General features: G+C 44.3%; 2 protein-coding genes across 2 annotated transcripts; both read left to right on the top strand.

Moving 5' to 3' along the window:
- Window positions 1-8261: 8261 nt before the first annotated feature.
- Window positions 8262-9298, top strand: LOC124680263 (glutathione S-transferase U17-like). The gene is made up of 2 exons (XM_047215344.1): window positions 8262-8610; window positions 8719-9298. The coding sequence occupies exons 1-2, from the start codon at window positions 8272-8274 to the stop codon at window positions 9094-9096; spliced, it is 717 nt and encodes a 238-aa protein (XP_047071300.1). The 5' UTR covers window positions 8262-8271; the 3' UTR covers window positions 9097-9298.
- Window positions 9299-9548: 250 nt separating this feature from the next.
- Window positions 9549-13188, top strand: LOC124680262. The gene is made up of 2 exons (XM_047215343.1): window positions 9549-10718; window positions 13046-13188. The coding sequence occupies exons 1-2, from the start codon at window positions 9767-9769 to the stop codon at window positions 13186-13188; spliced, it is 1095 nt and encodes a 364-aa protein (XP_047071299.1). The 5' UTR covers window positions 9549-9766.
- The last annotated feature ends 13776 nt before the right edge of the window (window positions 13189-26964 follow it).

Genomic DNA, 26964 nt, shown 5'->3' with positions numbered 1-26964 from the left:
GATCGACAAGGGAACGTACCACTCCCGATTGGTTTGATCCTTGTCTAAATGTCATGATTGTGGACAACAATGATGAGGACCCCGCGACGTATGAAGAAGCGATGATGAGCCCAGATTCCAACAAATGGCAAGAAGCCATGAAATCCGAAATGGGATCCATGTATGATAACAAAGTATGGACTTTGGTAGACTTACCTGATAGCCGAAAGGCTGTCGAGAATAAATGGATCTTCAAGAGAAAAACAGATGCTGATGGTAATATTACTATTTATAAAGCTCGACTTGTCGCAAAGGGTTTCCGACAAATTCAAGGAGTTGACTACGATGAGACTTTCTCACCCGTAGCGAAGCTAAAATCTGTGAAGATTTTGTTAGCAATAGCTGCATTTTTCGATTATGAGATTTGGCAGATGGATGTCAAAACGGCATTCCTTAATGGAGACATTGAGGAAGAGTTGTATATGGTACAACCCAAAGGTTTTGTCGATCCTAAAAATGCTGACAAAGTATGCAAACTTCAGCGTTCAATCTATGGACTGAAGCAAGCATCAAGGAGTTGGAACCGACGCTTTGATAAGGTTATCAAAGACTTCGGGTTTATACAGTGTCATGGAGAGGCCTGTATTTACAAGAAAGTGAGTGGGAGCTCTGTAGCATTCCTGATATTATATGTAGATGACATATTATTAATCGGGAATGATATAGAACTATTAAGCAGTGTTAAAGGTTATTTGAATAATAGTTTTTCAATGAAAGACCTTGGTGAAGCATCATATATATTAGGCATCAAGATTTATAGAGATAGATCAAGACGCCTAATAGGGCTATCACAGAGTACATATCCGGACAAGATTCTAAAGAAGTTTAGAATGGACGAAAGTAAGAAAGGGTTCTTACCTATGTTACTGTGCAAGGTCTTGAGTAAGACTCAAGGACCGGCTACGGCAGAAGAAAGAGAAAGGATGAGTAATATCCCCTATGCCTCGGCAGTAGGATCTATCATGTATGCCATGCTATGTACTAGACCGGATATAGCACATGTTGTTAGTTTGACTAGCAGATATCAAAGTGATCCAGGAATGGAACACTCGGACAGCGGTCAAGAATATCCTAAAGTACTTGAAAAGAACTAAGGATATGTTTCTTTGTTATGGAGGTGACCAAGAGCTCGTTGTAAACGGTTACACCGATGCAAGTTGGAACACCGATCCCGATGACTCTAAGTCACAATCCGGGTACGTGTTTATATTGAATGGTGCTGCAGTAAGCCGGGCAAGCTCGAAGCGAGTGCACGGTGGCGAAGTCTTCAACGTAATCAGAGTACATAGCGGCTTCGGAGGCTTCATCGGAAGCGGTATGGATGAAGAGGTTCATTGTAGAGCTCGGTGTGGTTCCTAGTGCATTGGACCCATTAATCATTTATCGTGATAACATGGGTGCCATCGCCAATGCACAAGAGCCAAGGTCACACAAGAGGCCGAAGCATATCAAGCTGCGTTACCACTCGATTCGCGAGTACATCGAAGATGGAGAAGTAAAGATTTGCAAAGTACACACCGATCCGAATGTAGCAGATCCGTTGACTAAAGCTCTCCCTAGGGCAAAGCATGACCAACACCGAATGCCATGGGTGTTAGGTATATTACAATGTAATCTAGATTATTGACTCTAGTGCAAGTGGGAGATCGAAGGAGATATGCCCTAGAGGCAATGATAAAGTGGTTATTATTTATATCTCTATGTTTATGATAAATGTTTATATATCATGCTATAATTGTATTAACCGAAACATTAGTACATGTGTGATATGTAGACAAACAAGAAGTCCCTAGTATGCCTCTTAAACTAGCTTGTTGATTAATGGATGATTAGTTTCATAATCATGAACATTGGATGTTATTAATAACAAGGTTATGTCATTGTATGAATGATATAATGGACACACCCAATTAAGCGTAGCATAAGATCTCGTCATTAAGTTATTTGCTATAAGCTTTCAATACATAGTTACCTAGTCCTTATGACCATGAGATCATGTAAATCACTTATACCGGAAAGGTACTTTGATTACACCAAACACCACCGCGTAAATGGGTGGCTATAAAGGTGGGATTAAGTATCCGGAAAGTATGAGTTGAGGCATATGGATCAACAAGTGGGATTTGTCCATCCCGATGACGGATAGATATACTCTGGGCCCTCTCGGTGGAATGTCGTCTAATGTCTTGCAAGCATATGAATGAGTTCATAAGAGACCACATACCACGGTACGAGTAAAGAGTACTTGTCATGAAACGAGGTTGAACAAGGTATGGAGTGATACCGAAGATCAAACCTCGGACAAGTAAAATATCGCGTGACAAAAGGAATTGGTATCGTATGTGAATGGTTCATTCGATCACTAAAGTCATCGTTGAATATGTGGGAGCCATTATGGATCTCCAGATCCCGCTATTGGTTATTGGTCGGAGTGAGTACTCAACCATGTCCGCATAGTTCACGAACCGTAGGGTGACACACTTAAAGTTGGATGTTGAAATGGTAGTTCTTGAAATATGGAATGGAGTTGGAATATTTGTTCGAAGTCCCGGATGTGATCCCGGACATCACGAGGAGTTCCGGAATGGTCCGGAGAATAAGATTCATATATAGGATGTCATTTTATGTGAATAAAATGTCGCGGAAGGTTCTATGGAAGGTTCTAGAAGGTTCTAGAAAAGTCCGGAAGAAACCACCAAGGAAGGTGGAGTCCACATGGGACTCCACCTCCATGGCCGGCCAGCCTTAGGTGGGGAGGAGTCCCAAGTGGACTCCCCCTTAGGGGGCCGGCCACCCCCCACATGGGAGGTGGAAATCCCACCTTTTGGTGGGAGTCCTAGTTGGGCTAGGTTTCCCCCTCCTATGGAAGGTTTTTGGTTCGGGTCTTATTCGAAGACTTGGAGACCAACTCTTGGGGTTCCACCTATATAATGAGGGCCAAGGGGGAGGGGGCCGGCCACCTCAAACACCACCAAGGTGGCCGCACCCCATAGTGGCCGGCGCCCCCCTTCTCCCCAAACCCTAGCCGCCCCGCTCCTCTACTTCCCGCACGCTTAGCGAAGCTCCGCCGGACTTCTCCACCACCACCGACACCACGCCGTCGTGCTGTCGGATTCAAGAGGAGCTACTACTTCCGCTGCCCGCTGGAACGGGGAGGTGGACGTCGTCTTCATCAACAACCGAACGTGTGACCGAGTACGGAGGTGCTGCCCGTTCGTGGCGCCGGAACCGATCGTGATCAAGATCTTCTACGCGCTTTTGCAAGCGGCAAGTGATCGTCTACCGCAGCAACAAGAGCCTCATCTTGTAGGCTTTGGAATCTCTTCAAGGGTGAGACTCGATACTCCCTCGTTGTTACCGTCTTCTAGATTGCATCTTGGCTTGGATTGCGTGTTCGCGGTAGGAAAATTTTTGTTTTCTATGCAACGTTATCCTACAGACACTCTCAACAATGATCACATAACCGAATAAATAAATGCTACTTTCAAACACTCTCTTGTTGGATAACAAACACCATTCATTGTGTAGGGCTACAAGAGCACCCTCAAGCCTGAGTAAACAAGCTCCACAACTTCATAAAGGAATCACACACGACGCGCACAATGTCACCGTCACACCGTGGAGAGTGAATCCGGAGTTCATATTAAAGTAACCTCTAGAGTGCATAATAGACCGTTGCAATTTAGACCGAGTACTAACATAGCATACACACTGTCACCAATAGCTATGAAAGGGGGAATAGATCACACGAATACTATCATAGTAATAGTTAACTTCATAATCTACAAGAGATTACAATCATAAGCTACGCCAAGTACTACATGATGCACACACTGTCACCTTTACATCATGGAGGAGGAATAGACTACTTTAATAACATCACTAGAGTAGCATATAGATTAATAGTGATACAAAGCTCATGATCACATAAAGATCACACCATGGGAGAGAGAGATGAACCACATAGCTACCGGTAGAGCCCTTAGCCTCGGGGGAGAACTACTCCCTCCTCATCATGGGAGACAGCAGCGACGATGAAGATGGCGGTGGTGTTGATGGAGATGACTTCTGGGGGCACTTCCCCGTCCCGGCGGCGTGCCGGAACAGAGACTTCTGTCCCCCGAAACTTGTCTTCGCGATGGCGGCGGCTACGGAACTCTTCGTGGAATATCGTCGGGTCCTTTAGGGTTTTCGGAGACGGAAGAATATATAGGCGAAGGGGCGATGTCGGTGGAGTCCCGAGGGGCCCACCCCATAGGGCGGCGCGGCCAGGGGTGGGGCCGCGCCCCCCTAGGGTGTGGCCGCCTCGTGGCTCCTCTTCGTCTCCTCTTCGGTGTTCTGGAAGCCTCCGTGGAAAATAAGACCGTGGGCTTTTGTCTCGTCCAATTCCGAGAATATTTCCTTTGTAGGAGTTCTGAAACCAAAAACAACAGAAAACAGGAACTGGCGCTTCGGCATCTTGTTAATGTTAGTGCCGGAAAATGCATCAAAACAATATAAAGTATGAATAAAACATGTAGGTATTGTCATAAAACTAGCATGGAACATAAGAAATTATAGATACGTTGGAGACGTATCATACACCAACGCTACAACATACTGCTAGATCCACGACTACTGATAACTACAACACTAAGAACGCATCACACCCTTTCCCTTGCCCTTCGACAATGCAGCTTGCATGGTCTTGGTGCTAGGCTCGAAGTTGTCGTTTGAGTCGACGACCGGCAGTGCAGCACTCTTGCCCTTCGAGGAGTTGGCACTCTTGCCCTTCGACGATGCAGCTATCTTCGCCTTGCTGCTAGGCTCAAATATATCATCGTCATCCTCGCTCTCAGCCGCCCACCGTAATGGATATTTCAATAACTTTTCCTTTTCTTCTTCATCCTTCCATGTTAGTGTCTTCCACTTCTCATTCAACCTGATAAGCTCACACCTTATTTCCCGTGGGCAACGAGCATGCATCTTCCGCAGTCCAATTCCAAAAGACCAAGTCTCAAATTCCCTACCCACCTTACAGAGCATGGCGTCGCTACTGATGAACTCTTCGAATGTCTCTACCTTACTCTCCCTCATCACATAGCGGGCACTGTCTAGAAGAGGTTTGGCCATGAATTCATCGAAAAGATGGGCGGATTCTTGTATGGGGGATCCATCTTGTAGAGACAGCACACTGAAATACAAGGAGACGGTGTGGGTTTTATAGGCTAGAAAGGGATGAGTTTCGGCGGGAAGATGCAAGCTGCAGGGCTATGGCGGGAAGAAATGGCGGGGAATTTGGGCGGGAAAATATGGCGGGGAATTTGGGCGGGAAGAAAGTGGCGGTCAATTTGGGCGGGAAAAAGTTGAGCCAACTAAAATTCACTTCTCATTAAGAATACAACTGAAATTAAGATACAATATAACTGAAATTAAAATACGTTTTATCACTACAACAAAACTTAAGATACAACAAAAAACTAAAACTGAAATTAAGATACATAGCTAGGACGACACACTACTCTACTTTCCTTGCGTCCACTGTGGCCATTTTCCGGACTTGTTGCCGCGTACTTCTGTCGCTTGCGCCTTAGCAGCTCTTTCCCTTAGTCTCTTCCTTTCCGTTTCACGAGCCTCCCTGCGCACCTCTTTCTCTGCAAACCTACGTGCAGCCTCATCATCCATCCTCTTCTGATTCACCTCACGATTTCGAGCTTGTTCCGCCCTTAGTTTCTAGATCTGCCTCTCTCGCTCTGCTTTAGCATTAGCACGAGACTTTTCCTGACGCTCCTCCTCAAAGAACGTTGCCCACGCACGCCGGTGTTTCTCCTCAACCTCCTGGCGCGCCCAATCCGGCTGCTCCGTGTCTATCCAGTGAAACCATTTGCATCGGGGCGAGGGAGACTGCAATACAAACAGTAACATTAAATCGCATTCATAAATAAATTTATGCCTACATAAATTTATGTCAAAACATACCGGCGGCCTGGTGGACGACGAAGCTGAACTTCGGGGTGGATCATGCTTATAGTTGGCACACATGAAAATTTTCATGCCAAACTGATCAGAGAAATCCTCCACCTGCTTAACCTTAGCAAGACAGCCGCACCAACACTGCTCCGCACTCACACCCGGGGGCAAACTTGCAGCCTTCGCCTTCACCGGCCTAAACTCCTGGTCAGAGCACGGCACACTCATGACGGCTAAGGGTGAGCCAACAAAAAAAAAAGATAAAAGCACTTGTGTAACGAAGAGTGTCGATGCCTGCTTTTATAGGGAAAAATCCGAGAGCGTGGCGGGAATATATAGCGAGAGATGGTGGCGGGATAAAATTGGACGGAGATGGTGGCAGGAAAGATGGCGGAAAGGAGTGGCGGGAAGGGTGGCAGGAAGGACGGGAGAGAAACACGGCGGTGCGAACGGGAAAAGGCGGAAAAAAATTCAGGTGGAAACAGCTCGGGTTCACCTAACCCGAATTACTTGAATCAGGCTCACCTTAGCCGATTCATTATAGGTTCAATGACCCCGATTTCTTCTTTCCCTTTTCTTTCTCTTTTCCCGCCGCACAGTACAACGTATAATCGGATTGGTCAATCCCGATTTTTAAATATCAGCCTACTCTGCCCCGATTTTTCAATTTCGGGTTCCATGAACCGACGGTGTATTATTTCTGTAAAAAGTTAAAAACGAGTATTATTTCTGGAATTAATAAAAAAAGTGTATTATTTAAAAAAATCGCGAGGAAGCATATACATCCGATAGTCGAATTGAATTTCCGTGAATGACACTGCCAATGGAGGGTGCTACATGTATCACGTTTTACTAGTTGCATATTTTCAAATTCGAGTATGAATATAAAACCCTCTGATAATGTGTGGAAGTCCGTAAGTTTTGCAAACATGGATTTTCTAACTCAATAAAAGTTTGTGGAACTCCCATGAAATTTTATTTTCTTGGGGCTCACGCCTAAGTTGGTCTATTTTAGTGGTTCAGTGGCAGATCACACGGTGTAGGTAGAAAATCATCCAGGTACTCTCATTGACTCATGGTGTATAGATGATAATACTCCCTCTCTCACAGTATTAGGCGTGCGCGTACCTCTAGGTCGTAAATTTGATCAAGTTATCATTAGTTATATGTTATAAAAATTATATCATTAGAAAGTTTAGATGTTCTATTTTTAAATGATATAATTTTTACATTATATAATTTAAATTATATAGGTTAAATTGGTGGCCTAGAGATACAGAGAAGACTAGTAAACTAAGATGGAGGGAGTACTATAAGATAGATTGTCGTTCCTGCTTCCACGAAGTCTATCTAAAAAGTCGTTGACGAAAAGGAGTGGGCATCGATGCTACGATGGTACAATATTGTTGCTTCAATTGTTCCCCTATTCTGCGACTTTAGTAGAAAAGTTTTGCTATAAGGTCTCCAACGATGTTCTCGTCGTGTTTTTAGTACAAATGCTGCAATGTTATAATAGTATATTATTTTTGCTACAATTGTTTTGTCTTGTTGCTACTTTAGTACACATGTTTTGCTACGAGGTCTCCAACAATGTACGGTGCTCCGGCGAAGTACGGTTCTCTGGCGAAGTCTCCGGCGAGGTCCACAACCGAATGGTCTTTGTGTTTTTGTTTTTACTCGAACCGTTTTTTTTGCTTCAGTGAAGCAAAAGCAAAGTTTTTTTTTTTGCTTCAATAAAGCAAAAGTGGGATTTAAAGAAAAACTAAACAGAGAACCCGATCTAACGACTTAGGTTGATTGGATGGAAATCCGGAGGTTGGAAGGTTTGTAGTCTTAGGATATAGAGCTTTCTTTAAAAAAAAGCAAGATAAGAAAATGAGTTAAGTACAAGCACACGAGCTCAACATAAACAAAGATGGCATGTTACTTCTGGCTACAAAAATGAACTACATAAACCAATCAGACGCATTAGCGCGAGCCATTTGAATGAGTGTTACATGTGACCACAGAAAATCCGATACGCATTCGCTTCGGTGACGAAAGGGATAACATCAACTCATCAATCCACCAGCAGTAGTCCACATATCCAGCGAGACATACGAACCTTGACACCATGACGCACGCGAGGACGTCGAAGCGGGTACCTGCCCGCCAGTGTCTCAAATCCCACTCTATATGTAGTACACACTACACACACACCAGCGGCAACGAGCCAACAACCATCTCAGCTCAGTCCTGACAGCAGAAGCACCACAGCGACCGACGATACCACAGCGACCGACGATGTCGGCGGAGAAACAGGAGACGGCGGCGGAGGTGCGCGTGCTGGGCAGGTGGCCGAGCCCGTTCGTGATCCGGGTCCTGATAGCGTTGCGGCTCAAGGGCGTGGAGTACGAGTTCATGGAGGAGGCCATCGGCAACAGGAGCGAGCTGCTTCTGGCGTCCAACCCCGTGCACAGGAAGATCCCCGTGCTCCTGCACCACGGCAGGGCCATCTCCGAGTCCCTCATCATCGTCCAGTACGTCGACGAGGTCTGGGCCTCCCAGGGCCCGGCGATCCTCCCGTCCGACCCCCACGCACGGGCTGCCGAGCGGTTCTGGAGCCAGTACGTCGACGACAAGGTAAAAGCAATATCCATATTCCTCTGAACATTTTCCTCAGCCCCAAATTGTGTGTTGAAGCTTTCGTCTAATTAAGCAAAAAAATGCGCTCGACTGACCCATGCTTAGTTTCCAACGGCGATCCGGGTGCTGAGGGGGAAGGTGGCCGGAGACAAGGACGAAGCGGCGGCTCAGGTGGCCGCCGCTCTTGAGCACCTGGAAGAGGCCTTGGTCGGGTGCGGCCGAGGGAAGGGCTACTTCGGCGGCGACAGCCTCGGGTACCTGGACATCGCTCTGGGTTCCCACGTCGGGTGGGTCAGGGCGGTGGAGAGGATGGCACAGGTCTGCCTCCTCGACGCGGCCAAGCTTCCTAACCTGGCGGCGTGGACGGATCGGTTCTGCGCCCACCCGGCCGTGGCGGACGTGATGCCTGACACGGACAGGTTCGTGGAGTTCAGCGTCAACAACGACGGCGTTCTAAAGGCAGCTCATACAAATTCCAAGTGAACGAACTGAATACTAGTAGTACGTGTTGTTATAAGGGTTCGAACACCAAATATTTCTATTTGGTCTATTTAGGGTGGATCGCGGATAGAACAGCGGTTATCCGTTCTTTTGCTGCCCTTGACAATCCAACTTTATATGATAATGCAAGAAATGCTAGCATTAGCCTGGGACATAAAAATCTTAATGTTGACTCTGTTATTGATGGAAATTAAAGAAGCTGAAACTAATAGGCTTGTTGACTTTCATAACTCCAACCCTGAGAGTTTTCTTCCTAATGATATTAGTCTATCTTTGAAAGAACTGAGGGTAGGATTGGAAGATAAGGAAAAGGTTGTCTCTGATCAGGAGGATTACATTAGTGATGTACCTGATGATGATGAACCTTGGACATTAGACCATAGTAGAAAGAAGGGTAGAAGAAAACTGATTTTTAAAAATGGTAGTAGCTCTAATATGGAACCCTAGAGATCTCAATAGACCTGATAAGCTTACTAGAGTACATGACCTCATTAGAGAGACATGTCCTGATATTATCTGTTTTTCTGAATCTAAAAAGGAAGATTTCTCTAGCTTACAGCTTAAGCAATTAGATTCAGGGGAAAAGTTTTCCTGGAATTGGTTGCCTGCTGTGAAAACTGCTTGAGGGATTCTTGTTGGGGTTAGCATTGATATGTTTGATGTAATTAAGTGGGATATTCTTTCATATTGTGTGTCTATGCACATCAAAGCAAAAAAAAAAGATAATGTCCTTTGGAGAGTTATTGCTGTGTATGGCTCTGCATATGAGGAACATAAACTAGAGTTTATTAATGAATTGCATAATATCATGGCTTGTTGGAATGGTCCTACCCTTATTGGTGGTGATTTCAATCTCATTAGAGAAAAGTGTGAGAAAAACACTGGGAACATCAACCAACACTGGGCTAATCTTTTTAATGATTGGATCAATAAATTCAATTTGATGGAGATTAAAAATCCTAGTAGGCAATTCTCTTGGGCTAATAATCAAGATAATTTGGTTATGGCTTTACTAGATAGAGTTTTTGTTACTACCTGTTGGGATTCCCTTTTCCCTGCTAGTAGTCTAGCCTCTAAAGCTAGGGTTGGGAGTGATCATACCCCCCTTGTTGTGGACACTGGGCCTTTGAAAATTCCTTGTACTAAACAATTTAGATTTGAGAAATGGTGGCTTAATATTGAGGGGTTTGATCAGATGGTTGCCAAGTTTTGGCAAGCTCCCTGTCATCTCCAGAAATCCATTGACAGATGGAATTTCAAGATTAGAAATACTAGGAAAGACTTAAAAGGTTGGGCTGCTAATATTGAATCTGCTCAAAGGAAAAATAAACAAAGTTTGGTTGCTGAATATGATCTTCTTGATATTATTGCTGAAACACAGAGCTTATCACCTGTTTCTAAAAAAAGAATGAATGATATTTCTGTTGAACTCACCAAAATTTGGAGTAATGAAGAGATTAAGGCTAGGCAAAGGTCTAGAGAAAGATATATTTTGGAAGGGGATCGTAATACTGCCTACTTCCATTCTGTAACTAATCAGAGGAGAAGGAAGAAGCAAATCTGCCAGTTGCAAGGTGATGAGGGGATGGTAGAAGACAACAAAGGTATGTTGGACATTGTTGTTAATTACTATAAGGCACTGTTTTGCAAAGAACCTTGTCTTGATATTGATCTGGTAGATGACTTCTGGGACCCAGAGGATATGGTGTCACAGAGTCATAATGAGATGCTTGATGTTCCTTTTTCTGAAAAAGAGGTAAAGGAGGCTATTTTTGGCTCTTATGCTGAAGGTGCTCCTGGTCCTGATGGCTTTTCTTTTCTCTTTTATCAACACTTTTGGGAGCTCATTAGAGCTGATTTCATGGCTATAGTTAAGGATTGGAATGAGGGAAAACTTGATCTCTTTAGGCTAAATTTTTCTCTCTTGACTCTGATTCCAAAGGAGACTGATGCTGTAACTATACAGAAATTCAGACCTATTGCCTTGACAAATTGAAGTTTTAAGATTTTTTCTAAATGTGACACTAATAGGTTGGGTGTGGTTAGTGAGAAATTTATTTCTCCTAATCAAACTGCCTTTATTAAAGGGAGATACATTCTTGAGAGTGTGGTATCTGCCCATGAAGTAATTCATGATGCTGTTCACAGAGGGCACAGTGGTTTTATTATTAAACTTGATTATGAAAAGGCATATGATAGAGTGGACAGAGACTTCCTTTTGAGAGTGATGAAAATGAGGGGTTTTAGCCCCAAGTGGATGTCTATTATTGAGGGGCTCTTACATAATGGATCTGTTGGTGTTAGGATCAATGATTGTAATAGTCAGTTTTTCCTTACTAGCAGAGGTGTAAGACAGGGGGGGCCCTATATCCCCCATTCTTTTCAATTTTATGGCTGATGTTTTCACTAAAATCCTTTATAAAGCTACTTCTGGAGGGCAGATAGCTGGGCTTATGCAAGGACTGGGGAGGGGGGGTCATTAGTATGCAGTATGCTGATGATACCTTACTCTTCCTTGAAAATAGTTTAACTTCTGCCATTAACTTAAAATGGATCTTGGCTTGTTTTGAACATATATCTGGGATGAGGATTAACTTTCATAAGTGTGATCTAGTTCCTATTAATGTAATTGAAAGTGATGCACAGCTTTTTGCACAATCTTTGAGTTGCAAGTTGGGTGAGTTTCCTCTGCAGTATCTGGGGGTTCCTCTGCACCACTGCAAGCTCAAAAAAGAGGACATTCAACCTGTTGTTGATAAAATCCTCAAAAAAGCTGCTGGCTGGAGAGGGAAACTCCTCAACCATGCTGCCAAACTAGAGTTGGTTAGGAGTGTCTTGGCCAGTATTCCCATCTATCTCCTTAGTGTGATCAAGTTCCCTAAATGGGCCATTACCCTTATTAACTCTCAGATGGCTCACTGTCTTTGGGATAGTTATGAGGGGCACCATAAGTATCATTTAGCTAATTGGGGCTTGGTCACTAGGAAAAAAGAATATGGAGGTTTGGGCATCCCTGATTTATCAGAGATGAACATGTGCCTTTTAGCTTCCTGGATCAAAAGATACCATTTGGATGATAACAAAATATGGAAACAGATAGTAGATAATAAAATATAATGTGAGTAACCCTAACATATTTTCTTGCTCTGCTAATGGTGCCTCCCCCTTTTGGAAAGGGGTGCTATGGGTTGCCAAGGCTGCTAAGATGGGCTATAAATGGAAAGTTGGGAATGGTAGGACTATTAAGTTCTGGGAGGACCATTGGTTTGGTTCTTGCTCTCTAGCTATTCAATACTAGGAAGTCTATTTCCTTTTGAATGAGCAAAATAAAACTATTGCTGATTTATGGGATGGTGTTTCTTTGAAAATGACCTTTAGGTGATGTTTTGACCATAATTTGATGTTGCAATGGTTGGAAATTCTGCTAATTGCGCAAACTATCCATTTGGATGATTCTCAAGACTGTTTGATTTGGAAGTGGGAAGCAAGTGTAGTTTATAGTGTAAAATCTTTATATGCTGTTGTTAACTTTGGGGGAATTCAAATTGTTGATATCCATTGTGTTTGGAAAATCAAAGTACCCCAAAAATTCACTTTTTTCCTTTGGTTGCTTTGCCACAATAGGCTTCTCACTAGAGATAATTTGGTCAAAAGACAGAGTGTTGATGATCTAACTTGTGTTTTTTGTAATGAAATGGAATCGTGTCAACATCTGTTTTTTGATTGTGTGGTTGCTGCTAACATTTGGAAAGGAACTGTTGATGCTTTGGGTGTTGACTTTCAAATCTCAAATATGCATGATGTTGTTGCTTTGTGGAATGATAGGAAGAAATATAAGAAATGCAATATGATCTTTGCTGCTGTTTTGAGAACTATCTGGATTACCAGAAATGACCATGTTTTCAATCGGGATCAATGGATTGGTATGCAGGGTTTGTGGAGACGCTTGGCCTGCAGCTGTGCTCAGTGGAAGATTCTGCTGAAAGAAGAGGAAAAAGAAGGGCTGATGTCTATGCTGAGCAAGGTGGAGGAAGTGGCCAGGATGCCACCACTGCTATTGTGGCCGGAACCTAGGTGACTCCACAGAAAAAGGCAAGAGCGACACTAGAGGTCTGCGACATGAACAGCTCGAGAGGTTTTGGCCCAATGCTGATCACAGTAGAAGACTTGGCAAGGACCCTGGAGGCGAATGATTTGGTCCTGGTGGGTGATGGAGCGTGTTTCCAAGTCCTGGATCGTCAGTAGCCTGGAGAGGGGGTGGGGTCTGAGGGCTCAAAATGCTAGCCTGCTTCTTCTGATGTTGTTTGATGTTGTGTGTTTCTCTCTGGTGCCTTGGTATGTTGTGTAAGTTTGATACTGTAAGGTGTGCTGGCTGGTTGTGCCTAGAGAGGGGTTTAGGTGCTGTAATGATAAAACTTCTGGATGATGTAGACTGGTTATCTGGTTTCAATATATTGGAACCGGGGGTATGCCCCTATTTCTCTAAAAAAAACAGCGGCTATCCGACCATATATATCCGTTTGGGTCGTCGGAGACTGCCCAGCGGCTGACGCATTTGATCTGCCTCGGTCAATATGCTTTTCACCCACATTTCATCAAATATGTTAATATGTGGTCAAAGAGGCAAATAGAAACTGAGAAAATTACCCCAAAAAGGCTACTTTAGAAAATTAAGTAGTTCACACAAATAGTGTCGAATCCATGTAAAACACGCATCATGTTGATGGATGATAGTTAGCCCTTTGGTCCGGCTCCATGACGCTCAAGTCACTGAGCATGATTCGGTTCTCCTCTGTGAGCAACTTGGCCTTGGCCCCAAGCTTCTAGACATGTACAACTTGTTTGGTGAGGTCGATGAAGGTGGCACATGTGGCCATTTTTGCTCGGCGCCGATGCTCCTCGCTCTTGACAATGGCCTCCTCCTTCTTCTCGGCCATGATCGTCTTCAACGTCTCACTTAATGCAAATGCCGAAGCATCGCGCTTGAGATTAGATTTGTTGGTCTTGTGGCCCCTTGACCGAGATGGAAGGGCCTTATTGCCCGGGGCTTCCTCTTCACCATCTAGGGCCACCGCCATTCTTGATGCTAATTTTCTAGGCCTTATAGCCAAGCTTCCACTTAATTAGGAGCACTTTTTACCGCACTTCAACAATGGATCATGTGGTAGCCTTTATTTCAATTTTCCTTGAAGTAGTCCAAGGCACAAGGTAACTACACATATGCAATTCGATATATGTTTTTGATATGCAAAGCCATGTACATTGCCGGATTGAAAAAAGGTAGTGTCCTTACCACATCAGCGACGTCAAGGGAACTCACGTGTGTGAAATAATGTTATCGATCACGGTGCAAAACGTGTTAGTCTCTTGTTGTGTCACGCCCCGAGACCAAGCCTGGGAAAATGACAGCCGCCGCGCGGCTATAGACTGAAAAGTCTATACACATGGAAGGCTAAAAATGCAGGCAAAAACCAGCATAGTAGATCTCGAGAAGCTCATCTACTCATACAAATGACGGTGTTCCAAAGGCATCTCATACAAATTCCAAGTGAACCAACTGAACAGATAATGTGCTACGTGTTGTTGTACAGGCATCTCGAGCGGCCCCATCCATTTTTTTTTTTTTGCGAAACACAGTACAATCAAAGACGCTCGACATCAACGATATCTGCGTTTGGGTCGGATCGTACACACAGAAACAGAAACAGTTGCCCGGTCACAAATGTTGGCTTTAGCCGGAGAGCCCTTTCAAATTCAAAGCTTTCCACGTAACCTCACAACCACAACATACCATGGAGCAAATATAACTTCCACAAGAGTTCTAACGTTTTTTTAGGGCGACGACAGCTCTAATGTGTGATTGCTAAAAACAAACGTTACAACTACATTGATTGCAGATCTTATCCAGACCATCCGATTCGTACAAGCACTTTTACACACTGCAGATAATATCTTACTTTACACCCTTTTGTAATCAGATGGTCGTTCCTTTTTTTTTTTTTTGAGGGAAAGCCTGTCGGCGAGCTTTGTTGTATCAAAAATGTTTACATCGTTAACGAGTTTGAAAATAGAAAACTAGGGGGATCATCATCCCAAACACTACCAACATGTTTCGTGTAACTATACCTAGCTAGCTCCTGTGCGGGAAAATCCACGATAACCCCCCCAGTTCGCGCGCCTTCTATCATATGCACCCCTTTGTGTCGCTGACATGTGGGGTCCGGCCCCACATGTCAGTGACACAAGGGGGCATATGATAGAAGGCGCGCGAACTTGGGGGGGTTATCATCCTTTCCATAGAGCATATGCTTCGGCCATGAAAGCATCCGTCACAAACTGCAACTCTTTACAATTTGCCATAATGAACTTTCCATTATTATCTCCCGCTATCACACCCATACCTCCCTTTCCCACATCAGCATCATATGAAGCATCAACATTGATCTTTATAGTCTCCTCTGGTGGCCTTTGCCATGCTTCCTTCTATATCTCCTTATGCCCCCATTTACAGATTTACAGACCCCTAGTCACCTGAATTATGTTGGGAAAATAAGGATGAACACCTAAACAAATAAAATGATGTAAACAATTAAAGAAAAACACCAAAATTATGTTGTGAAGATGTGTTGATATGTAGAAGTAAAATGTAGAAACACAAATATTGAACCTTACATGGCCCGTCGGAGAAGACACCCTCGTACGGGAGAACTTTTTGCATATTCTTTTTAATATCAGAGAAATTTCTGTGCTGGAGGAAGGCATTAGGATTTAGGAAACGGAAATCGATCGATTATGTAGTTTGTCGCTGCTGCTTTCCCTCATGGGCTCTAGGACATGCTGATGGTCATGGGCTTAGACAAATCGATGGGCTACTTGGTTTCCTTCTCACTAGTGCTGGACGTTGTGACTAGAGTGGGCCTGGGTCACGGCCTCGCAATACCCAAAGAGGCACAGGCAATTAGGCAAGGCTGGGCACAGCTGCACATGGCCGTTCATAATCGCTTGTCGCTTCCTGGACTGCCTAACAAGGACGCTGGGTCCGTCGATGTTTCTGGCCGTGCTGCTCCGTTTCTTCGTGCTCGCCCTCCTCGTTAAGGTCATCTCTAGCGGGCTTAACGTATTTCGACCGTCTAAAATGTTCACGCACGTCTATTTATATCGGTTCGTGGATGTAAAAATAGTTATGCGTCTGTTTCCTTCGGATGGCTCCAGCGCATTTCAGCTGTGGGCTATTTATTTTCAGAAATATCAAAAGGTAGGAGAAACAAGGAAATAGCATCAATATATGATCATCATATTGGCTCAAATTGAGGTCTCAAATAAGTTCATCACATTGTGCATAAGCTACGGCACAAATTGTAGTCCAAAAGGTACCCAAACATGGCCAGAATATCAAATATAGTCCGAAAGGAGGCCATGGTGGTTGCCAATGGTGCCGCTGATCAAGCGTCTCGCGCGTGGATTTCGGTGCGCTTCTTCATGAACCAAGCACTGGTGTCTTCATCCATGTTGCTCAAGTCAGCCAGCATGATCCTTGTGTCCTCTGCACGGATCTTGGCCTCCGCGTCCATGGCATCGGCGTGACGCAATTTGGTCTCGGTGTCTGCCTTTTTAGCCTCGACGTCCATCCTTTTGGACCTCAATGATCTCTTTCGTGAGGTTGAGGTAGATGGCAGTTGTGGTCTCTTTTTCCAGACGCTTCTTCCCGTCCTTTTTGTCTAGGGCGGCTTGAGACTCGGCCATGTCTTTGATGTCTACGGGTGCTTCTATTCTTGTAGACAGCGTTGGGCCTCCAAGAGCAGAGGTTTGTAGAACAGCAGCAAGTTTCCCTTAAGTGGATCACCCAAGGTTTATCGAACTCAGGGAGGAAGAGGTCAAAGATATCCCTCTCATGCAACCCTGCAACCACAAAGCAAGAAGTCTCTTGTGTCCCCAACACACCTAATAGGTGCACTAGTTCGGTGAAGAGATAGTGAAATACAGGTGGTATAAATAAGTATGAGCAATGGTAACGCAGCAGTAGTAACGCAGTAAAATAGTAAACAAGCAGCGATAGCAGTATTTAGGAACAAGGCCTAGGGATTACACTTTCACTAGTGGACACTCTCAACATTGATCACATAACAGAATAGATAAATGCATACTCTACACTCTCTTGTTGGATGATGAACACATTGCGTAGGATTACACGAACCCTCAATGCCGGAGTTAACAAGCTCTACAATTCAATGTTCATATTTAAATAACCTTAGAGTGCATGAAAGATCAACACGACTAAACCAAGTACTAACATAGCGCACACACTGTCCACTTTACACTATGAAGGAGGAATAGATCACATCAATACTATCATAATGATAATTAACTCCACAATCTACAAGAGATCATGATCATAGCCTACGACAAGAACCACACGGTGCACACACTAGTCACCTTTACACCATGCGGGAGGAATAGACTACTTTAATAACATCACATGAGTAGCACACAACTAGTAGCGATACAAAGCTCATCATATGGATCTCAATCATGTAAAGCAGCTCATGAGATCATTGTATTGAAGTACATAGGAGAGAGATTAACCACATAGCTACCGGTACAGCCCCGAGCCTCGATGGAGAACTACTCCCTCCTCATGGGAGACAGCAGTGTTGATGAAGATGGCGGTGGTGTCGATGGAGGAGCCTTCCGGGGGCACTTCCCCGTCCCGGCGGCGTGCCGGAACAGAGACTCCTGTCCCCCAGATCTTGGCTTCGCGATGGCGGCGGCTCTGGAAGGTTTCTCGTACCGTGGCTTTTTTGTATCGTGTTTTAGGTCTGGGACCTTTATATAGGCGAAGAGGCGGCGTCGGAGGGTCAACGAGGCGGCGACACCATAGGGGGGCGCGGGCCACCCCTAGGTCGCGCCGGCCTATGGTATCGTGGGCCTGTGCCCCCTCTCTGGCGGTTCTCGTGTGTTCTGGATGCTTCCGGGCAAAATAGGAACCTGGGCGTTGATTTCGTCCAATTCCGAGAATATTTCGTTACTAGGATTTCTGAAACCAAAAACAGCGAGAAAACAGGAACTGGCACTTCGGCATCTTGTTAATAGGTTAGTTCCGGAAAATGCACGAATATGACATAAAGTGTGCATAAAACATGTAGATATCATCAATAATGTGGCATGGAACATAAGAAATTATCGATACGTCGGAGACGTATCGGCATCCCCAAGCTTAGTTCCTGCTCGTCCCGAGCAGGTAAACGATAAACAAAGATAATTTCTGGAGTGACATGCCATCATAAACTTGATCATATTGTAAACATATGTAATGAATGCAGCGATCAAAACAATGGTAATGACATGGGTAAACAAATGAATCATAAAGCAAAGACTTTTCATGAATAGTACTTCAAGACAAGCATCAATAAGTCTTGCATAAAAGTTAACTCATAAAGCAATAAATCAAAGTAAAGGTATTGAAGCAACACAAAGGAAGATTAAGTTTCAGCGGTTGCTTTCAACTTGTAACATGTTTATCTCATGGATAATTGTCAACATAGAGTAATATAACAAGTGCAATATGCAAGTATATAGGAATCAATGCACAGTTCACACAAGTGTTTGCTTCTTGAGGTGGAGAGAGATAGGTGAACTGACTCAACATAAAAGTAAAAAAGAATGGTCCTTCAAAGAGGAAAGCATCGATTGCTATATTTGTGCTAGAGCTTTGGTTTTGAAAACATAAAGAGAGCATAAAAGTAAAATTTTGAGAGGTGTTTGTTGTTGTCAACGAATGGTAGTGGGCACTCTAACTACCTCATCAACCAGACTTTCAAGAGCGGCTCCCATGTAGGACGTTATCTCTACCAGCAAGGTAGATCATCCCTCTTCTCTTTTGTTTACACATGTATTTTAGTTTCATTATTTATGGATGACACTCCTCCCAACCTTTTGCTTACACAAGCCATGGCTAACCGAATCCTCGGGTGCCTTCCAACAATCACATACCATGAAGGAGTGTCTATTTGCAAAATTAAGTTGCTTACTGATGAATCAGAGCAAAACATGTGAAGAGAATTATTAATGCAAGTTAATTAGTCGGGGCTGGGAACCCCATTGCCAGCTCTTTTTGCAAAATTATTGGATAAGCGGATGAAGCCACTAGTCCATTGTGAAAGTCTGTCAAAAGTACATGACAAGATCGAAAGATAAAACACCACATACTTCCTCATGAGCTATAAAACATTGACACAAATCAGAGGTGATAAATTTTTAATTATTTAAAGGTAGCACTCAAGCAATTTACTTTGGAATGGCGGAGAAATACCATGTAGTAGGTAGGTATGGTGGACACAAATGGCATAGTGGTTGGCTCAAGGATTTTGGATGCATGAGAAGTATTCCCTCTCGATACAAGGTTTAGGCTAGCAAGGTTATTTGAAACAAACACAAGGATGAACCGGTGCAACAAAACTCACATAAAAGACATATTGTAAACATTATAAGACTCTACACCGTCTTCCTTGTGGTTCAAACTCAATACTAGAAATTATCTAGACCTTAGAGAGACCAATTATGCAAACCAAATTTTAGCAAGCTCTATGTATTTCTTCATTAATGGGTGCAAAGCATATGATGCAAGAGCTTAAACATGAGCACAACAATTGCCAAGAATCAAATTATTCAAGACATTTTAGCAATTTACTACATGTATCATTTTCCAATTCCAACCATATAAGAAATTAACGAAGAAGAAACTTCGCCATGAAAATTAAAAGCTAAGAACACATGTGTTCATATGAACCAGCGGAGCGTGTCTCTCTCCCACACAAGCATTTATTCAAACAAAAACAAAAACAAAAGCACACAGACGCTCCAAGTAAAGTACATAAGATGTGGCCGAATAAAAATACAGTTTCAAGAGAAGGAACCTGATAATTTGTCGATGAAGAAGGGGATGCCTTGGGCATCCCCAAGCTTAGACGCTTGAGTCTTCTTAGAATATGCAGGGGTGAACCACCGGGGCATCCCCAAGCTTAGAGCTTTCACTCTCCTTGATCATATTGTATCATACTCCTCTCTTGATCCTTGAAAACTTCCTCCACACCAAACTCGAAACAACTCATTAGAGGGTTAGTGGACAATAAAAATTAACATGTTCAGAGGTGACACAATCATTCTTAACACTTCTGGACATTGCATAAAGCTGCTGGACATTAATGGATCAAAGAAATTCATCCAACATAGCAAAAGAGGCAATGCGAAATAAAAGGCAGAATCTGTCAAAACAGAACAGTCCGTAAAGATGGATTTTATTGAGGCACCAGACTTGCTCAAATGAAAATGCCCAAATTGAATGAAAGTTGCGTACATATCTGAGGATCATGCATGTAAATTGGCTTAATTTTCTGAGCTACCTACAGGGGAGGCAGGTCGAAATTCGTGACAGCAAAGAAATCTGAAACTGCGCGAGTAATCCAAATCTAGTACTTACTTTACTATCAAAGACTTTACTTGGCACAACAAAACTCAAAACTAAGATAAGGAGAGGTTGCTACAGTAGTAAACAACTTCCAAGACACAAATATAAAATAGAGGTACTGTAGCAAAATAAACGCATGGGTTATCTCCCAAGAAGTTCTTTCTTTATAGCCATTAAGATGGGCTCAGCAGTTTTAATGATGCACTCGCAAGTGATAGTATTTGAAACAAAAGAGAGCATCAAGAGGCAAATTCAAAACACATTTAAGCCTAACATGCTTCCTATGAAAAGGAATCTTGTAAATAAACAAATTTATGAAGCATGATGCAACAAGCATAGAAAGATAAAACAAGTGTAACTTCAAAAATTTCAGCACATAGAGAGGTGTTTTAGTAACATGAAAATTTCCACAACCATATTTTCCTCTCTCATAATAACTTTCAGTAGCAACATGAGCAAACTCAACAATATAACTATCACATAAAGCATTCTTATCATGAGTCTCATGCATAAAATTATTACTCTCCACATAGGCATAATCAATTTTATTAGTTGAAGTGGGAGCAAATTCAACAAAGTAGCTATCATTATCATTCTCATCATCAAATATAGGAGGCATATTGTAATCATAATCAAATTTATCCTCCATAACAGAGTGGTACTAAAAGACTATTATCATTATAATCATCATAAATAGGAGGCAAAGTATCATCAAAGTAAATTTTCTCCTCAATGCTTGGGGGACTAAAAATATCATGCTCATCAAAACCAGCTTCCCCAAGCTTAGAATTTTCCATATCATTAGCAACAATGGTATTCAAAGTATTCATGCTAATATGTTCCATGGGTTTTTTAATTTTCGCATCAAACCATCCATGTCTTAAATCAGGAAATAGAATAAGAAGCTCATTGTCGTCCATTATGCCAAACTAGTGTAAACAAGAAACAAAAAGATGCAATTGCAGGATCTAAAGGAAATAGCTTCGAGTACTTACAACGGCGAAAATAGCTTAGTAGCCGAGATCCGGAGTGTGAGTACCTTTTACCTTTCCTCCCCGGCAACGGCGCCAGAAAATAGCTTGATGTCTACGGGTGCTTATATTCTTGTAGACAGTGTTGGGCCTCCAAGAGCAGAGGTTTGTAGAACAGCAGCAAGTTTCCCTTAAGTGGATCACCCAAGGTTTATCGAACTCAGGGAGGAAGAGGTCAAAGATATCCCTCTCATGCAACCCTGCAACCACAAAGCAAGAAGTCTCTTGTGTCCCCAACACACCTAATAGGTGCACTAGTTCGGCGAAGAGATAGTGAAATACAGGTGGTATAAATAAGTATGAGCAATGGTAATGCAGCAGTAGTAACGCAGTAAAACAGTAAACAAGCAGCAATAGCAGTATTTAGGAACAAGGCCTAGGGATTACACTTTCACTAGTGGACACTCTCAACATTGATCACATAACAGAATAGATAAATGCATACTCTACACTCTCTTGTTGGATGATGAACACATTGCGTAGGATTACACGAACCCTCAATGCCGGAGTTAACAAGCTCCACAATTAAATGTTCATATTTAAATAACCTTAGAGTGCATGAAAGATCAACACGACTAAACCAAGTACTAACATAGCGCACACACTGTCCACTTTACACTATGAAGGAGGAATAGATCACATCAATACTATCATAATGATAATTAACTCCACAATCTACAAGAGATCATGATCATAGCCTACGACAAGAACCACACGGTGCACACACTAGTCACCTTTACACCATGCGGGAGGAATAGACTACTTTAATAACATCACATGAGTAGCACACAACTAGTAGCGATACAAAGCTCATCATATGGATCTCAATCATGTAAAGCAGCTCATGAGATCATTGTATTGAAGTACATAGGAGAGAGATTAACCACATAGCTACCGGTACAGCCCCGAGCCTCGATGGAGAACTACTCCCTCCTCATGGGAGACAGCAGCGTTGATGAAGATGGCGGTGGTGTCGATGGAGGAGCCTTCCGGGGGCACTTCCCCGTCCCGGCGGCGTGCCGGAACGGAGACTCCGTCCCCCGGATCTTGGCTTCGCGATGGCGGCGGCTCTGGAAGGTTTCTCGTACCGTGGCTTTTTCGTATCGTGTTTTAGGTCTGGGACCTTTATATAGGCGAAGAGGCGGCGTCGGAGGGTCAACGAGGCGGCGACACCGTAGGGGGGCGCGGGCCACCCCCAGGCCGCGCCGGCCTATGGTCTCGTGGGCCTGTGCCCCCTCTCTGGCGGTTCTCGTGTGTTCTGGATGCTTCCGGGCAAAATAGGAACCTGGGCGTTGATTTCGTCCAATTCCGAGAATATTTCGTTACTAGGATTTCTGAAACCAAAAACAGCAGAAAACGAGAACCGGCACTTCGGCATCTTGTTAATAGGTTAGTTCCAGAAAATGCACGAATATGACATAAAGTGTGCATAAAACATGTAGATATCATCAATAATGTGGCATGGAACATAAGAAATTATCGATACGTCGGAGACGTATCAGTCTTCTGCAAGATCTGGCTCAACGCAACGGCTGATGCCTCCCGGGCTAGATCGGTCTTGGTAGCCTTATGGCCCCGGGGACGAGGTCGAAGAGCTTTCTGCCCAGGTTCGTCGTCTTCGCTGTCGACGACAACCGTTGATGTCCCATTTTTGACAGCTTCATGGTAGGCCGCATAGCCTACCCTCCACTTTGACGCGTCCTTCAGCATCTCCCAGCAATGGACCATATATAAGCCCTTATTATCTGTTGCCTTGAACTTCTCCAAGACACTGGGTACCTGCAATTGGTTAAAACCCGGATCATGGTTTGCTAATGGTGTACATAGATGGAATGATGATGCTCGTTTATTTACCACTCCAAGCACGCCAATTCCACTGCGGGGTGCGCAACAACATGATCGATGGCGGCGCAGAACTTGGCGGTCTCTTGTTTGATGTAGTTCCATCTTTTTCTAATGGACTCTTTCGTGCGATCGCTTTTCATCTCATAGGGCCCGTGACGCTTTCTCTCATGGTACTCTTGGACAACCTTGGCCCAGTACACCACCCTTTTGTTGGGCCCCATTTATGCAGTCATGGCTGGTCGCGAGTCACGCATCTCACAAACATTTGTCCTTGACTCCTTGTCGTCATTGAAACCACAGGTCCTGTGGCTCTCCCCTTCTTCTTGGTAGCATCATCCCTGGTGAGGACATGCATGTTGGCGTCTCCTCATCGTCAGTGACGCAGATGGTTGTTGCCTATGTGGGCTGGGTGGAGAACAGTTGTGCACCATCGATGTCCACCCCATCCTGCGTCTGTGGCCACTGATCATGCGTCCTATCCCGACTCTGACTTTGCCAACGAAACTGCCGCCGAAGATCATGGCCTGGATGTCGCCCTCATTGCGTCCCGTCCAAAAGGCATGGAATCACCGGACGTTAGACGAATGACACACGACAGACCGAGACACTGAGAGAGCTAACGTAACGAGCGTCCATCGTCGGGGCAGAAGGTGTTATTTCGTCAAACAAGGTGTGGGGCACCGGCATGCTCTCCTCCGGGACCTGTCGCGTCTTCTGTTTCACGCCCGGGCACGAATCACCGCTCCCCGACGTCCGGTTACAGTCAGGAACCGGGGCCCCGTTGAAGTGCACCGGCGTGGCGCCGGAGGGGATCAGGCGAACCACGATGCCGTGTTGACCTGCGATGGTGCACGTGTTCCAGGACGCAACTGGGAGCTTACCTAGATCACCGACGAGGCCGGGGGAGCGACGCCCACGATCCTCTCTTGCTTGACGAGCAGCATGGCCTCCGCTAGGCTCGGATGGAGGCTAGGATGGAGGCCTACGTGGGCGCCGGCTTTCCGCTGCATCTGCCACACGATGTGGGCAACGACCTGCACCTACTAGGCGGCCACGGCCGCTGCATTGCTCTCCTACAGATTCTTGCGCCGGCCTTGATGACCCACAAGTATAGGGGGTGTATCGTAGTACTTTCGATAAATAAGAGTGTCGAACCCAACGAGGAGCAGAAGGTGTTGACAAGCAGTTTCGATGAAGGATTCACTGTAAATGCTCACAGACAAGTATTCAGGGGGTTTTAGTATAACAGATGAATAAAGTACAAGTAAGTAAAGTGCAAGAGAAATAATTGCAGCGAGTGGCCCAATCCTTTTTAGCACAAAGTAGAAGCCGGTTTGTTTACTTATAATGACCAAACGTTCTTGAGGACACACGGGAATTTAGTCTAGTGCTTTCGCTTCATATAGCTAATTAGTCTTCATTGTTTTGATAAGTGTTGTGTGGGTGAACCTATGCTAATGCACCGCCCTTCCTAGGACTAATACATACTTGTGATTATACCCCTTGCAAGCATCCGCAACTACAAGAAAGTAATTAAGATAAATCTAACCACAGCCTTAAACTCTGAGATCCTCCTATCCCTCCTGCATCGATATACTAACGGGGGTTTAGGTTTCTGTCACTCCGGCAACCCCATAATTAGCAACCGAATACAAGATGCATTCCCCTAGGCCCATAAATGGTGAAGTATCATGTAGTCGACGTTCACATGACACCACTAGAAGAATAACACCACAACTTAAATATCATAACATTGAATACTAACCAACATAATTCACTACTAACATTTAGACTTCACCCATGTCCTCAAGAACTAAACGAACTACTCACGAGACATCATATGGAACATGATCGGAGGTGATATGATGATGAATAACAATCTGAACATAAACCTTGGTTCAATAGTTTCACTCAATAGCATCAATAACAAGTAGAAATCAACACCGGGAGAGTTTCCCCTATCAAACAATCAAGATCAAACCCTAATTGTTACAGCGGTGACGAGGTGCAGCGGTGGAGATGGCGGTGATGATGATGGAGATGATGGTGATGATGATGGAGATGATGTCCAGCTCGATGACGGTGACGATGGCGTCGATTTCCCCCTCCGGGAGGGAATTTCCCGGCGGATTTCAGCCTGCCGGAGAGCTCTTTTCTCTCTGGTGTTCTCCGCCCCGCAGAGGCGGGTGTGACTCTTCGCGACTATCCTCTGGTGCTTAGGTTTTCGGGACGAAGATGTACGCGAAGGAGAGGAGGCTGATGGCGTGTAACTCACACGTTCGTTGGGAACCCCAAGAGGAAGGTATGATGCGCACAGCAGCAAGTTTTCCCTCAGAAAGAAACCAAGGTTTATCGAACCAGGAGGAGCCAAGAAGCACGTTGAAGGTTGATGGCGGCGGGATGTAGTGCGGCGCAACACCAGAGATTCCAGCGCCAACGTGGAACCTGCACAACACAACCAAAGTACTTTGCCCCAACGAAACAGCGAGGTTGTCAATCTCACCGGCTTGCTGTAACAAAGGATTAGATGTATAGTGTGGATGATGATTGTTTGCAGAAATGTAAAGAACAATAGCAGCAGATTTGTATTTCAGATGTAAAGAATGGACCGGGGTCCACAGTTCACTAGAGGTGTCTCTCCCATAAGATAAATAGCATGTTTGGTGAACAAATTACAGTCGGGCAATTGACAAATAAAGAGGGCATAACAATGCACATACATGATATGATGAATATTGTGAGATTTAATTGGGCATTACGACAAAGTACATAGACCGCTATCCAGCATGCATCTATGCCTAAAAAGTCCACCTTCAGGTTATCATCCGAACCCCTTCCGAGTATTAAGTTGCAAAACAACGAGACAATTGCATTAAGTATGGTGCGTAATGTAATCAATAACTACATCCTCGGACATAGCATCAATGTTTTATCCCTAGTGGCAACAAGACATCCACAACCTTAGAACTTTTCGTCACACGTCCCGAGATTTAATGGAGGCATGAACCCACTATCGAGCATAAATACTCCCTCTTGGAGTTAAGAGCAAAAACTTGGCCGAGCCTCTACTAATAACGGAGAGCATGCAAAATCATAAACAACACATAGGTAATAGATTGATAATCAACATAACATAGTATTCTCTATCCATCGGATCCCGACAAACACAACATATAGAATTACGGATAGATGATCTTGATCATGTTAGGCAGCTCACAAGATCCGACAATGAAGCACATGAGGAGAAGACAACCATCTAGCTACTGCTATGGACCCATAGTCCAGGGATGAACTACTCACTCATCACTCCGGAGGCGACCATGGCGGTGAAGAGTCCTCCGGGAGATGAATCTCCTCTCCGGCAGGGTGCCGGAGGTGATCTCCAGAATCCCCCGAGATGGGATTGGCGGCGGCGGCGTCTAAGTAAGGTTTTCCGTATCGTGGCTCTCGGTACTGGGGGTTTCACGACGAAGGCTTTAAGTAGGCGGAAGGGCAACGCGGGGGGCCACA

Source organism: Lolium rigidum, unplaced genomic scaffold (assembly GCF_022539505.1).
Source record: "Lolium rigidum isolate FL_2022 unplaced genomic scaffold, APGP_CSIRO_Lrig_0.1 contig_11182_1, whole genome shotgun sequence".
Lineage (NCBI taxonomy): Eukaryota > Viridiplantae > Streptophyta > Magnoliopsida > Poales > Poaceae > Lolium > Lolium rigidum.
The sequence above is the reverse complement of the archived record's forward strand: the minus strand, read 5'-3'. Positions and strand labels throughout refer to the sequence as shown.

Excerpts from the sequence above, each read along its gene's own strand:
- LOC124680263 (XM_047215344.1), top strand. The coding sequence starts at position 8,272 with ATGTCGGCGGAGAAACAGGAGACGGCGGCGGAGGTGCGCGTGCTGGGC. Across the intron at positions 8,611-8,718 it reads GCCAGTACGTCGACGACAAG|TTTCCAACGGCGATCCGGGT; the intron begins GTAAAAGCAATA and ends ACCCATGCTTAG.
- LOC124680262 (XM_047215343.1), top strand. The coding sequence starts at position 9,767 with ATGTTTGATGTAATTAAGTGGGATATTCTTTCATATTGTGTGTCTATG. Across the intron at positions 10,719-13,045 it reads GATGGTAGAAGACAACAAAG|GGTTTGTGGAGACGCTTGGC; the intron begins GTATGTTGGACA and ends ATTGGTATGCAG.